Genomic DNA, 15,631 nt, shown 5'->3' on the forward strand with positions numbered 1-15,631 from the left:
TTCTTGGGGCTTCCTGCCTAGCTGCCCCAAAAGCTGCTGAGTCGGGGGAGGAAATGGGGAGCAGACGTGAACCATAGAGAGAGTGACCTCTCACCACACTGTGCCCCAGATCCTTCCAGAGATTCTGGGAAGTTACAACAGCAAGGTCCCCAGGGCACAGCCGAGGCACCCAAGAACATAGTGAGATGGTTTTGTTCTGTGTTTCTCAGGCAGACAGGAAGTCAGTCTGTGGCTTCCTCTTGAACAGAAAAACCAAACCCCTTGTGACCCAGTAATTAGAGACTCATCTGCCCGCTCCAATTGTCCAAGACAAGCCAGAACTCAGGGCTGAGGCTAAAAGGTGAAAGATGCTTAAGAGAGGAAAAGGTTGTTAAACACCATCCACTGCAAAATGAATCCCAAGCCCAACAGTGTACCTATGAAAGGATAAGAAACTAAGAATCAGAAAAGCTCGAAGCTCGGAAGGCCTCCAACCTATTATTGAGCCAGTTGCAAAATTCAGTAAGGGAAGCCAGACAGCGCCAAATTAGCTTGTTAGAAATTATTTTAAAGTTAATTAATCCATTTTATTCCTCTGAGAAACATGGCAATTGCTGGCTTCATATGCAACTTCTGTCTTGAAATGAAAGTAAGATATTTTTGTTATCGTATCATTTTTAGTCTTGTCTGTGACTCCCTTTGGAGTTTTCTTGACAAAGATACTGGAGTGGTTTGCCTCTTCCTTCCCCAGATCATTTTGCAAATGAGGAAACTGGGTGACTTGTCCAGAGTCACACAGCCAGTAAATGTCTGGTCAGGTTTGAGCTCAGGCAAGAAGCTCTGTCCTATTCTGATGCACAGGCTGGGTAACTCAGAGTTATTTGAACTAATTTACATTTCTCTGATCAAGAGTGGTTTAGATTATTTTTTCATCTGACTATAGCTGGCTGAACTCCTAACTCCAGACCCGGTACTCTATCCACTAGACCACTAGCTGCCCCAAGTAAGACAAAGCTTAGGATTTTTACAAATGCCACTGAAGTAACAGAAGTAGTTTCCAGTGTTCTGTTGGGAATCACCGTAGTAAGAGAGAAATATTGCTTTCTCCTGTCTCTCTCATGGCAGCACAAACTTGAGAGCAGAATGTTTGGTTCTTCCTAACCTGGGATGGTGCCTTAGGGAAGCTCAAAAGAAGGTTAAAGCTTCACAGCTCCTATCTCCTGATGGGAAAATCTGCCAGAAAATAAGGAAAGAAGCTGAAGACTAAAGTTACAATTTTGTTTTAGTTTTTGGTGTTTTCTATTGAACGTTTCTTGGGATTGTCTTCGATCACCGAATCACTAAGAACCACCAAGTCTTTCCTAGTTGATTATTGCACATTCTCGCTGTGTTTATCTCCAATGTATTCCTGATTCTGCTTGTTTCGCTCAGCATCAAGTCATGTAAATCTTTATGGGGCTTTTCTAAAATCAGCCTTTTCATCATTTATAATAGGACAATAATATTTCCTTACTTTCATATGACACAACTTATTCAACCATTCTCCAATTGATGGGAATCTATTCATTTTCCAATTCTTTGACACTACAAAGAGGGCTGCCACAACACTTTTGCACATGTGGGTCTCTTTCCCTCCTTTAAGATCTCTTTGGCATATAAGCCCAGTAGAAATATTGCTGGATCAAACTATGTCCTGGGCATAATTTCAAATGGCTCTCCAGAATGGTTGGATCAGTTCACAACTCCACTAACAATGCATTAGCATCCCAGTTTTTCTACATCCCCTCCAACATTTATCATTATCTTTTCCTTTCATCTTAGCCAATTTGAGAAGTGTGAGGTGGGATCTCAGAGGTGTTCTAATTTGCATTTCTCTGATCAAGAGTGGTTTAGAGTATTTTTTCATATGACTATAGCTGGCTTTATTTCATCATCTGAAAATTGTCTATTCATATCCTTTGACCACTTATTAGGGAATGACTTGTATTCATATAAGTTTGACACAGTTCTTTATATATTTAGAAATGAGGCCTTTATTAGAAACATTGCCTATAAATGTTTTCTCATGTTTGCACTTCCTCTTTTAATCTTGTTTCTGTTGAGCTTTTTTGTCCAAAAACTTAATATAATCAAAGCTGTCGATTCTGTATTTCATAATGCTCTCTAGTTCTTTTTTGGCCATAAATTCCTCCCTTTAAAATTACAATTGGTGACTAATATAGAAAGTCAAACCTTGAGGAGAGAAAGCTCCCCCCACAAAGTCAATACTGCTATGAGTCACAAACAAGAAACAAGGTTATTCTGGGGAGTGGGGGGATGGTCAGGTGAAGTCAACAAACATTTATTAAGTGCCTACTAAGAGCCAGGCACTGTGTTAAGTGCTGGGGATACAAAGGGAAGAGAAAAGGGTTCTCAATGACCTTATATTCTAATGGGGGAGACAATATGTAAACTTACTGTGTTCAAACAAGATAGAAACAAGAAATTAAATAAGACACTAACAAAAACAAGGGATTAGAAAGTCTTTTCTCAAATGAGATTTTACTTTACTTTTTTTGAGATTAGAGGGCATTTTATTAAAGTAGAATAGAAATGAACAAACCTTAAGGTTAGAAAACCAGAACATAATATGTCAGTCCTTCAGGTTCTTTATTGTCATGAATAGGAAATGAACATTAACAACATTAAACCTTCCTAGCAGAAGCATGCTTTTGCTGCTAATTAGGTCTGAAATCTTAACTCTTGCCATCCAGTCTTCTTGGCACTTCCCGGGCCCAGCTGAGTGTTTTTGTATGGGAACATTGTCTGTTCTACCATTCTGAGACCCTGAAGTCTTTTCCCACCATCCACAATCAGACTAAGGAATGGAGAGTAGGGCCACCCCTTTATGCTACAAACATAATTCCTATCTCATGTATTTCCTCTTCATCTCCTTTGTATCTTCTCTAAAGGAAAATGACATTAAATAACTGCATTCTTGTTTAGTCTGTACAGAAATTCAACCCCACTCCATGCCCTTCTATGAGGGTTGGAGATAGAAGGAAATTCTGAGGAAACCCAAACCTTGGCAAAATAGAGACATCATTTAGAAGAAAACCCAAGTTTCTCAGATGAGATTTTAGCTGGAATTTGCAGAGCCCCAAGGGACATCCGTGGTCAGAGGACGATGGAAGGGGTTTTCAGCAAAGGAGACAAAGAGTGGTCAGAGAGGGAGGAGGAAAACCAGGAGAGAGGAAGTGTGTTTGGAGAGAAGAGGAAAAGGAAAGAACATCAAGCAGGAGGATTAAGAACAAAGTCTGTTAGGAAATCGTTTTATCTTCTAAGTTCCCCAGTGATGGACTGTTCTTGTGCCAAGAGCGTCAGATGGATGACAGTCAAGGACTGTTATTCTCCTGGTGTCATGAGGAAGTAAGGAAGGCCTCCTGCACATCGGATGGGCCTCTTGGGGTGAACCCATGGAAGGGCCTGGATGAGAGTCACCCAGAAGGGCTTCCAAACTAGGAGGCCCAGACCCATCCGAGCATTCTGAAGGAAACCGGCCAAAGCTCAGCAGGAGGGGATTATGGCAAGGGTCAGTCTTGGATTTGTCGTGTCTCCTCTCTGTCGGTCCCTGAACAGCGGCTGAGATTTCCTTCTAAATCTTCTCCTTCCTAAGCCATGTGTGCCCCGTTTCTTACTTGGCTTGAACGGTGGGCACTATTTTTGCTCTTTTTGGTACCCTGGGACTTCAGCATGTCTTCCACCATCCTTCAATGGCTGAGCAAATGATAGCAATCACCTGGGTCTGCTCCATGAAGATGGAAGTGGGAACAGAGACTGCTGCTAGGGGAGGGGGGAGGGGGAAGAGATTTCTCAACCTAGAACTTCTCTCCAAAAAAGCTCCCAAGAAATAAAAAATGCAGGTCGGTCCTATGAGCGCTCAGTGGGCCAGGCTCCCCAGGAAGCACAGCATGTCCAGGCTGCAGACGGCCGTGAGCGCCTTGCAGATCTCACCGTACAGAATCAGCTCCGGGTTCTGGTCCCGGGAATAATTGTGAATGAAAAAAGCCCGAAAGACGTGATGCGGCAGGAAACAGACGATGATCACCAGCAGGAAGAAGAGGCTGCTCCCGTGCGCCCGGAGCTCCTGGTGTGCGAGCGCGGGGTCCGAGCGCTCCGCTCAGGCGTCTGAGCACCAGCAGCTGAAGCGCGGACAGCGCCGAGACCGTGGCCAAGAGGACGCCGATCGCGCAGTAATTGATGGCGGCCACCGACGGGAGGCCGAGTTCTTGGTGGAACTCAAAACAGTGACCGTGGGAGGCATCCGTGTGGGCGCCGTAGTGGAAGCAGAAAACCAGGGCGAAGAGAAGCGTTCCCAGCAGCCAGATGGAGACGCTCAGGGCCACGGCCCGGCACTTCTGCGCCTCCCGCGGGGGGAGCCTCTGGAAGTGAGGGAGCAGGCGAATGGCCACGATGGCCACGTAGAAGAGAAAGCTGAGGTACATGTGGAAATGGACCGCGCTGCTGACGAGCCGGCAAGCGAACCACCCGAACTTCCACTGCCTCAGAAAGTAGTAGCTGAGGCGGAAGGGGAGGCTGGCCAGGAAGATGGCGTGCAGCGCAGTGAGGTTGGAGACGATGATGGTGATGGCGGACCGGGAACTCCTGCAGGACAACACGTGGGCCATCATAACGGAGCTGGCCGTGCCCCCGAACAGGACCACACCGTAGAGTGTGGCCAGCACCTTCCTGCAGTGCTCGTTGCAAATAGCCGAGCTTCCGTTGGAGAAGTTTTGCTGGAGGGTTACCTCCATGTTTTCTCCTAAGGGAATACCAAAAGAAGTGTTTTAAAATCTTAAGTATCCAACTGGAACCATTCCCAGTAAGATCAGGAGTGAAACAAAGTTGCCCACTATCAGCATTACTATTCAATATCGTATTAGAAACGCTAGCCTCGGCAATAAGAGCCGAGAAAGAGATTCAAGGAACTGGATTAGGTAATGAGGAAACTAAATTATCGCTCTTTGCAAATGATATGATGGTATAATTAGAAAACCCAGAGATTCTACTAAAAAGCTATCAGAAAAAATCCATAACTTTAGCAAAGTTGCAGGATAAAAAATAAATCCACATAAATCATCCGCATTCTTATATATCACCAACAAAATCCAACAGCAAGAGATACAAAGGAAAATTCTATTTAATATAACTGTCGATAGTATCAAATATTTGGGAATCGATCTACCAAAGGAAAGTCAGAAACTATATGAGCAAAATTACAAAACACTTTCCACACAATTAAAGTCAGATCTAACCAAATGGGGAAAAATTAAGTGAGCTTGAAGAGGCCAAGCGAATATAATAAAGATGGCAATACTCCCTAAACTAATCTATTTATTTAGTGCTACACCAATCAGACTCTCAAAAAACTATTTTAATGACCTAGAAAAAAATAACAAAATTCATCTGGAAGAACAAAAGGTCAAGAATTTCAAGGGAACTAATGAAAAAAAATCAAATGAAGTTGGCCTAGCTGTACCTGGTCTAAATATTATTATTATAAAGCAGCAGTCACCAAAACCATTCAGTATTGGCTAAGAAATAGACTAGTTGATCAGGAATAGGTTAGGTTCACAGGATAAAATAGTCAATAATTTTAATAAGCTAGTGTTTGACAAAGCCAAAGAACCCAGCTTTGGGGACAAGAATTCACTATTTGACAAAAACTGCTGGGAAAATTGGAAATTAGTATGGCAGAAACTAGGCATTGACCCACACTTAACACCATGCACCAAGATAAGGTCAAAATGGGTTTAAGATTTAGGTATAGAGAATGAGATTATAAGTAAATTAGAAGAACATAGGATACCTTTCAGACCTGTGGAGAAAGAAGGAATTTGTGACCAAAGAAGAACTAGAGATCATTACTGATCACAAAATAGAAATTTTCAATTAAATTAAATTAAAAAGCTTTTATACAAATAAAACTAGTGAGGACAGGATTAGAAGGGAAGCAACAAACTGTGAAAACATTTTTACAGATAAAAGTTCTGATAAAGGCCTCATTTCCAAAATATATGGAGAATTTATAAGAAATCAAGCCATTCTCCAATTGATAACTAGTCAAAGGATATGAACGGACAATTTTCAGATGAAGAGATTGAAACTATTTTTAGTCATGTGAAAGGTGCTCCAAATCATTGTTGATCAGAGAAATGCAAATTAAGATAATTCTGAGATACCACTACACACTTGTCAAATTGGCTAGGATGACAAGAAAAGATAATGATGAATGTTGGAAGGGATTGGGAAAACTAGGACACTGATTCATTGTTAGTGGAGTTGTGAATGGATCCAGCCATTCTGGAGAGCAATTTGGAACTATGCTCAAAAAGTTATCAAACTTTGCATACCCTTTGATCCAGCAGTGTTACTATTAGGCTTATATCCCAAAGAGATCTTAAAGGAGGGAAAGGGACCCATGTGTGCAAAAATGTTTGTGGCAGCCCTTTTTGTAGTGGCTAGAAACTGGAAAATGAATGGATGCTCATCAATTGGAGAATAGCTGAATAAGTTGTGGTATATGAATATTATGGAATATTAATGTTCTGTAAGAAATGACAAGCAGGATGATTTCAGAAAGGCCTGGAGAGACTTGCATGAACTGATGCTGAGTGAAATGAGCAGAACCAGGAGATCATTATACAATTCAACAACAGTACTATATGAGGATCAATTCTGATGAAAGTAGCTCTCTTCAACAATGAGAGGATCCAAATCAGTTCCAATTGATCTGTAATGAACAGAACCAGCTACACCCAGAGAGAGAATACCAGGAATTGGGTATGGACCACAACATAACATTTCCAATCTTTCTGTTACTGTTTGCTTGCATTTTTGTTTTTTCTTCTCAGGTTATTTTTACCTTCTTTCTAAATCTGGTCTTTTTTGTGCAACAAGATAACTGTAGAAATATGTATACATATCTTGTATTTAACATATACTTGAACATATTTAACATGTATGGGACTACCTGCCATCTAGGGGAGGAAGTGGAGGGAAGCAGGGGAAAAGTTGAAACAGAAGTTTTTGCAAAGGGTCATTGTTGAAAAATTACCTATGCATATATCTTGTAAATAAAAATCTATAATAATAATAATAATAATAATATTAAGTATCCAGTTTTTTTGGGGGGGAAAGTGTATACAAGTTTTAAATTAAATAATCCTAGGACAAATTTGGTTGCAGGCAGTTCCTAATTTTCTAAAATATTTGATGGGATCAAAGATTAATAATACAGACAATGGATTCTTCAAAGATTATTTTTTTTCTGAGTATGAAATGGGCCTGTCTTTTGGATATCGGAATGGAATTTTTAACTGCATTTCTAAGTCAACCTCCTACTCCCACATAATTTGTTTAGTCTCACTGTTGGTGAATAGTTCATATTTTTAAAATACTATTTAAATTACATTGATTGTTTTTTCTACTTCTTTTTCTAGCCCCAAACTCTGATTTCATCAATATAGAGACGTACTGATAAGGAAATTCCTGCAGTTGAACCTGGTTTCCTGATTCAGGGCCATGTCAAGCTACCCCTTCCCCATGTAATTGTTATTAAAATTATATCATGTATACAATATCTAATATAGGAAAATAATATTCTAGATTGAAAAGTAAATAATGAATTATGTGGCCTAGTGATCTCTTCTTCAACATAGAAATGATTATTGAAATCTAATAACTGAAGGAATAAGAGTCAATATGGTTTATTCAATTCCCTTAATTCTGCCTTTGATTTCTGGGAAAACACCAGCTCACTCCTCCATATATCACTTATCCATAAGCCAAATTTAGAAGGTTTTTAATGTGCTCCTTCTCACCATCGACATTATATACTAAGAAAAGACTACTGGAAAGCATCTTCTCACATACAGCAGCTAACACAGAGTCTAAAAACAATAATAAAGATAAGCAAACCTTGTTAAATAGACTGTACAGGTAAACTAAGTCAGGCTACGCACCTCTACAAACTACTTAGACGTCTCCTAATGGACTAATTTTGAGAGGGGAGATTTACCAAAAAAATCTCCAACAAACAAACACCATGAAACACAAAGCCACAGAAATACCTCGAAGATCATCAATTTTAAATATCAAGGCTCCATCTAGTAACCCATTCCCATTTTGTCTGGAGTCCTGAATGTCTCATGACTGGTCCGTGAAAACAGCTTCTCTTAGACATTATGGAATTGGTCTCATCCTTAGGGTATCTGTGAAAAAGGTTTTTCTTCTTTGGTTCAGAGTCACTGATAATTCTGTTAGAAGTTGTCAGTAACAAGACTTACTATAACTTAGTATGATCTCTTAAATTTGGTTTTCCAAATCTGAAAGGTCAGAGATTTTTTTTAATAAACTGAACTGAAATTGTTGACCGTCATATTTCTTTGAAAATGGGAAAATTGATCCAAATACATGCTTTTCAAAAGACATATCACTTCTTTTTGTCTCTATTGAAACCCTTTACCTGATATAAGAATCTTTTTTTAAGTGCTAATATGTAAAATGAACTCTTTTTCTTTAAAATTATCAGATACATTAAAATGGGAAAATCATTTCACTCTTTGCCATTATTAATGCAATTTTATATGTGACATCTTTAATCCAATTTTGAGACCTCCTTACTAAAATCTAATCAAAGCCTGAATTTCGATATTTGATACATTTGAATGTCAATCATATGCATATGTAGATAGTTTTTAAAGAAAACAGTCCAATTCTGTTGCTTTCTCAAATTTTACTATTCCATTTAATTAGAAAAACTTTAAATTATATCTTTTACTTATTATTTTGTCTAATCCTCCCCTTAGAGGATAATTATAATTTAATATAGAAGAAAATTGTAAAATTGTTCATATAGTCTTGTAGAAAGTCATCTATCAAAGAAAAGATTTAATATTATGCTGAAAAAACTACTGCTCACCTGCTCTGATCATAGAATTTTAAGATGAAGAGAAAAAAGGAAGAGATATAACACTGTCAAGGCTTGTCCCTTCAAGGGCACAGCTGACCTAACATATGCTATCAAAGGGTATGTTAGATAAATTAATTCTATTTGATTCTAAGTACAATATATATCTTACAGTCAATCAAGTAGAAGAGCTCCATATTATTCACAGGGTATTAAAAGAAAGGATTAGCCAGCTTGAGAAATGGCCTGTTCAAAGGGATCTTCCCCTTTCAGATGAATTTTTTTAACTAGATAAAAGAGGCCCTTCTTTGCTGCTGCTGCTGCTTCTTCTTCTTTTTTTTTTTTTTCACTTAGCCCTAATCACTAAATGGGAATTGCCTCAATCAAAGTGAGAAATGGGAAAGCCTTTAACTTAAAAAAGTCAAGGTCTCTGACTGCATCCAGGGCCACCTCCGATTGTCTTGACCTGGATCTTTCTCCTGGACCCAGACCATTCTGGAAGGGAAAGGGAAGTTGGTGACTTTGTACAGCGTTCTCTCACTCAGATCCAATTCACTTGTATGTCATGGAGTCACTTCCCCGATGTCATGGTACTCTGAGAACAAAGGGCAAACAACAGCAGCAAAATTGAAAAACTAAGCTGAGAGGATCTTATCTTTGCTAAGGCCATTTCCTTAACTTTTCTCAGAGACAGATACCCATCTGTAGCGGTTCTCAAATTATAGCACGTACCATTTTTTATTGTTGGTGATGACAATTCAGACAACTGGCAGTGTAACCCAAACTCAAAACATATTATAATCCCAAGAATTTTTACCTCAAATAGTAACATTTTACTAATCATAACTTAGTGCTTTGATATTATTATTTTCTCAGGTTTCTCTAATGGTTAATTTCTTTTATCCTTTATCTCTCTTTTTTAGTAGTATTTTATTTTTCCAAATACATGCAAAGATAGTTTTCAACATTCACTTTTGCAAAACATCGTGTTCTTAAATTTTTCTCCCTCTTTCCCTTCCTAAAACAGCAAGTAATCCAGTAGAGGTTTAACATATCCAATTCTTCTAAACTCATTTCCATATCTGTTAATGCTGCACTAGAAAAAAATAGATCAAAAAGGGGGAAAAAAGAGAAAGGAAAAAAAGCAAGCAAACAACAACAAAAAAGATGAAAATACTATGCTATGATCCATATTTAGTCTCCATAGTCTTCCCTGTGTATACAAATGGCACTTTGCATCACAAATCTATTTATTCTTTCTTTCTAAATTGACACTAACTATATTCAAGGGTTTCAGACATGCCATAAATATCTGACAATTACCTAATATTAATGTATTGAAGTTACAACTTTAAACTACCATACACATTTTCATCATTTTTATAAGTGAAAGCCAAAAAAGATAAAAACTTACTCTTTATTATAGTAAATTTGTGAATCTTTTCACTCCCTTTGAGAAGGAATAGGGAAGACAGGATTATGTTTTCTTGGCGGTAAGTTCTCAACTTCAGTATTTTCTCTTTTGCAGTACGTGATGTAGTCAGTAAGTAGGACTGATAAGGTCTTCTGACCCTAAATATAGATTCTCAAAGGACCTCACAAGAAAAATATCTTAAAGGCTTTATACTGCTTTCCTCCCCAAACATGAAATCATTATATTTTAGAATAAAATATTAAATTTTCAAGTTTTTAATATCTATTTTATCACATTTTAACTGCTCAAATCATACTATAACAGCTTCCAGATTAAAAAAGAAGTTATTTTTCTAATCAGTATTTCTGATACAATGGTTTCTCATATTTCACCATGTAAGAAAAAAATTAGAAACAATAATAATATACACAATACCATGTATTTAAAACATGAAATAAAACTTATTACACCAATCAAATGATATCAATTCAGCCAAGTTATCAGAGTGCCAAATTATCCTATCCCAAAAAATCATTTGTTTCACCACCTTTGGTAATTTATATTAATCACATCTTAAACCTGAAATATAGTTATTATGTACAGACCAATTCCATCCAGTTATAGAAATAATAGCAAGTGCCAACATTTATATGGTGCTTACCGTATGCTAGATACTAGGTCAAACACTTCACAAACATTGTATCATTTTGCTCCTCACAGCAACCCAGAAACGTACGTTCCATTATTATTTTCCTCTTTATAGACCAGGAAGCTGAAGTAAACAGAGATAACTTACTTATAATCCAGGTTAGTTTCTTCTTTTACAACACGATCAAATTGTACATGTATAATCTATATCAGATGGCTTGTCATATTGGGAAAGAAATATGGGAGGGACAAAACCTTGAAACTCAAAGTCTTATAAAAATGAATTTTGAAGACTGTATTTACATATAATTAGAAAAATTACTATTTTTATTGATTTATTTTGCATGAGTGATTTTTTAATAACATTATTCCTTGTATTCATTTTTCCAAAATTTCCCCTCCCTCCTTCTACTCCCTCCCCTGATGACAGGCAATCCCATACATTTTACATGTGTTACAGTATAACTAGATACAATATATGTGTGTAAATCCAGTTTTCTTGTTGCACGTTAAGTATTAGATTCCGAAGGTATAAGTAACCTGGGTAGATAGACAGTAGTGCTAACAGTTTACATTCGCTTCCCAGTGTTCCTTCTCTGGGTGTAGTTGTTTCTGTCCATCATTGATCAACTGGAAGTGAGTTGGATCTTCTTTATGTTGAAGATTTCCACTTCCATCAGAATACGTCCTCATACAGCATTGAAGTGTACAGAGATCTTCTGGTTCTATTCATTTCACTCAGCATCAATTGATGTAAGTCTCTCCAAACCTCTCTGTATTCATCCTGCTGGTCATTTCTTACAGAACAATAATATTCCATAACAAAAAAAAAAAAGTACTATTTACAAAAAAAAAAAAAATGTGTTCTTTCTAGGGAAAATTTTAAAAAGATCACACAGTCAATCAATTTCTGAGACTAGAGTGTAACTCAGATTTTCCTGCGTTTTTTCTTTTGCATAGAAGAAGACATTTCACTACATTATACTTTAATTACAGGAAAACTCTCAATGAAATCAAATCTGGATTTATCATCACAAGATCAAAACCCATCATTGTCCCAGGGCTATTAAACACCTACTCATTAAAATTCAGAGCCCAGAGTTAACAAAGATCGATAGAAGCATTTTCACTTTTCCATAAATTTTTAATTTTTTTCAAAAATCACCCAAAGAATCAAGTCAATTCCTTTTTGTGTCCCTAACCTAGTCCCAGCGTTTCTTTCCTTGAGCCTTTTCAGTTTCATCCCCCCCACACACACCCAGGGAAAAGATAGGGTGAAGGCTTGCTTATAGTTCACCAGATTCTAAAGGGAAATGGAATGGATGGTCTTTGAGGCAGGGTACTATGCTTCCTAATCATATCCTAAATTAACTATAAAATTAATCTTCACTCATTTTATTTCTCCTTTGCATTTTAGCACAGAATTTTACACAATTTCGATTAATTGTAAGACTGCTATCGTTGATGTTACTATGAGCTTATAAATGCATGGTTTCTTTGATTTTCTTTGATGACTTTACTTCAAGTTGACCTAAATAATTAATTTGTAATTTAAAGCTTTGAAAATTCTACTTCAGCTTCCCCAAAGATGTTCCTATTCCTGGTCGCCTCCTTCTTCTCATTCCTTAATTAAATTTTACTCATTTTAAAGTTGCTCTTTGATTTAAATAAGATTTTCACTTTTCATGATTGAGAAAGGGTTAATAAGAAGAGCTATTTAAGATTCAGATAAATTTAAATTACTAACTGAATACCAGTTTTCCCCCTTCCTTCTGTGATAACATACAAACTAGCTGCCTTCCTTCATTACATTCAAATAACACCTCTATCACTCTTCAGGGGAAAAGCGATCTAAGTTAAATCTACCTCTAAAATTTTTACAGAACTTAATTCTTATTTTTCTTTAAAATAAATTCTACAAAGTGATACTTAATAATTCACTAACGTATGTTAAGCAATTCCTTCAAATGTCTAGGAGAAAGCATCCTCTCTCTAGTCTCCCCACCAAGTCCCAATATTGTCATTTACTTTTCATGTGCTTTCATCTATGAAATAAAGGGCTTGGATTCAGTGATTTCTAAGGTCTCTTCCATATCCAAATTGCTATAAAATTCACAAGGCAGAGAAAATGACAATGAGTACAATGTGCTGATTGTAAATTCCATGAAATGGCCAAATTGTCTCATCATATTTCAATGTTGCTAAAAGGTCTATCTATTTTTAAAATAATAAATGTTTTTAAAAAATTAAAAATGAAAATTATGGCCCTCAGGACATACCATAGAACAGAGTTGAGTCAGTTCTCTCAGGAGGTAGAAAGTGGGGAAGGGTCCTTTTTCCTTTCTCCATTATCACTTAACTTTTACAGTGTCATACCCTTACTCAGTTAACTCTGGTGACTCCCAATCACCTCTAGGATCAAATACACAATCCTGTGTTTAGCATTCAAAGCTCTTCATAAAGTCCCCACTACCTTTTCCATTCTTCTCCTACCTTACTGGCTCATACCTTCCCGGGCAGTGATGCTGGTCCCTTTGACATCCCACAAGGGATACCTGTCATCTCTCTGCTCTGGAGAGTTTTTCTGACTATCCCTCCCTCCCCCCCACTATTCCTTCCTGATCACACCTTCCCGGCTTTCTTTCAGTCACAGATAAAAATTTACCTTGTATAGGAAGCCTTTCCAAACTTAATTCTAGCACCTTCCCTCTCTTATCAATTTCCTATGTTTCCTGTAAAGAGCTTGTTTGTACGTGTTTGTTTGCTTGTGATCACCCCTAGTAGGGTGTAAGCTCTATGAAGGCAGGTTCCATTCTTGGCTTTCTTTTGTATCCCAATGTTAGGCACAGAGAAGGGTTTTGTTTTTTGTTTTCTGTTGTTTTTTTTTTTTATGAATAATTCCTTATTTTTTCTGTTACATGCAAAAACCTTAAATTTCTCTCTTTTTTTAAAATTTTGAGTTGCAAATTCTTCTCTCCATCCTCCCCCAGACAGTAAGCAATTTAATATAGATTATATATGTGCAATTAAACAAAATGTATTTCCATATTAGTCATGTTATAGAAGAAAACAATTTTTTAAAAATCATGAAAAAATAAAATGAAAAATAGCACACTTCAATCTGCTCTCAGATTTTTCACAGAAAAGCTTTGAACAAATGTTTCTTCATGCACTGCTTCCCTTAATAAATCTCACCTCCCATCCCCCTTCATCTCCCAATGCCAAAGGTTTTTCTAAATCTTTTTCCAAAGATCATGAATCAGTCCTTGATTTCCTTCACAAATCTCTTACATCCCACCTCCTGCAGGATGCCTTTCTCAGTGTCCCACAGGTGGTACTACCTCCCATCTGAATATCCAGGATCATTTGCCTATTGATGATCTCCTTAGAATGTAAGCTCCACAAGGGCAGGGTTTGTTTTTGCACACAGCACATAGTAGGCACTTAATAACAGCTTATTTACTGCTTGACTTTGTAAAGTGCTCAGAATCTGCGAGCCCGGATGCCATCCAGAACTTTTTGGCCCTCGTGCTTCTCAGTAACCTTCCTTCATGGCTTACCTCATGCAAGAGACTCAAATCACCTCCATTGTGAAGTCCCTCAGGGAGCCAAGGCAAGGAGCTTTTGCTGGTCAGCAGCAGTGGAAAAGCTTCTCTCCTTGGACAAGTCGGCGTCTCCTGAGGGGGGCTCCGATGTTGAGTGAAAATGTTAAGAAACTTTAATTTGAAATAAGTAAAAGCTATGAAGACAGATGAACCAGAAATAAACCCCTCAGATGCTGGAGCGCAAATGCAAGTAAGTCATTAAGTAACTAGGTAGGTAAGTAGGGAAATAAACCGCCTTGGGTTTTGTGGGCTATGAAATCTTCACAGGAAGAAAGAGCAAACCTCCATTTGTCTACTTCAGCACATCCACAATTCTTTGTTTTCAATTTGATGAGCATTTTTCTCATATTTAAAATTTTTTATTTAATTGTTCTGATTTGACAAATGCAAAAATGGAAAATATTTCCACATGTAAAATAGAAAAAAAGTAATGTACATGAAAGAATGAGACTTTATTAAGTAAACTTGCTATTTAAAGATCAAATAACAAATTCAACATATTACTTTCTTTTTTCCAGATGACAAAAATTTATTTTATCTCCTACTCATTTCCTCCCATGATGGAGCACAAAAAAAAAGAAAGAAAATCCTCATAACAAATTAATATAATGAATCAAAGGCAAATGCCTTTTTTTGTTCTGGTGTCTCTTTGAGCATTTGGGGGGGCAACCCCTCTCTCTCAGAAGCCTGCTTCAGCTTTGGTCCTCAGGAATCTTGGTTAATCATTGAATTCACCAGAATCCTCAAGTCTTTCAAAGTTATTTTTCTGTATAATGTTGTCATTGTATAACTTGTTTTCCTGGTACTACCCACTCTTTTCTGTACCAATTCAGAGAGATCTCCCAAATTTCCTGTTGATTCCATGTACAAAGAAGGAAAGTTAAGGGCTTGCCCAAGTCTCTACCCAGCTTCAACAAGGACTTGGTGAGTGCCCACAAGACCCTCCATCTCAGCTGCAGGCGTTTTCTCTGGCTTTTAGTCCCCCATGCAGGGATGCTCTTTTCTCATCTCCACCTCTTGACTTCCCCATCTTCC

At 37.6% G+C, this 15,631-nt stretch overlaps 1 protein-coding gene across 1 annotated transcript; it reads right to left on the reverse strand.

The window, feature by feature from the left end:
• Positions 1–2,609: 2,609 nt before the first annotated feature.
• LOC141552093 (putative G-protein coupled receptor 141) lies at positions 2,610–10,488 on the reverse strand. The gene is given in 3 exon segments (XM_074284520.1): positions 2,610–4,121; positions 4,123–4,780; positions 10,344–10,488. Coding segments are annotated over 2 exon segments (873 nt in total). The 5' UTR covers positions 4,773–4,780; positions 10,344–10,488; the 3' UTR covers positions 2,610–3,898.
• Positions 10,489–15,631: the final 5,143 nt, after the last annotated feature.

Source organism: Sminthopsis crassicaudata, chromosome 1 (genome assembly GCF_048593235.1).
Source record: "Sminthopsis crassicaudata isolate SCR6 chromosome 1, ASM4859323v1, whole genome shotgun sequence".
NCBI lineage: Eukaryota > Metazoa > Chordata > Mammalia > Dasyuromorphia > Dasyuridae > Sminthopsis > Sminthopsis crassicaudata.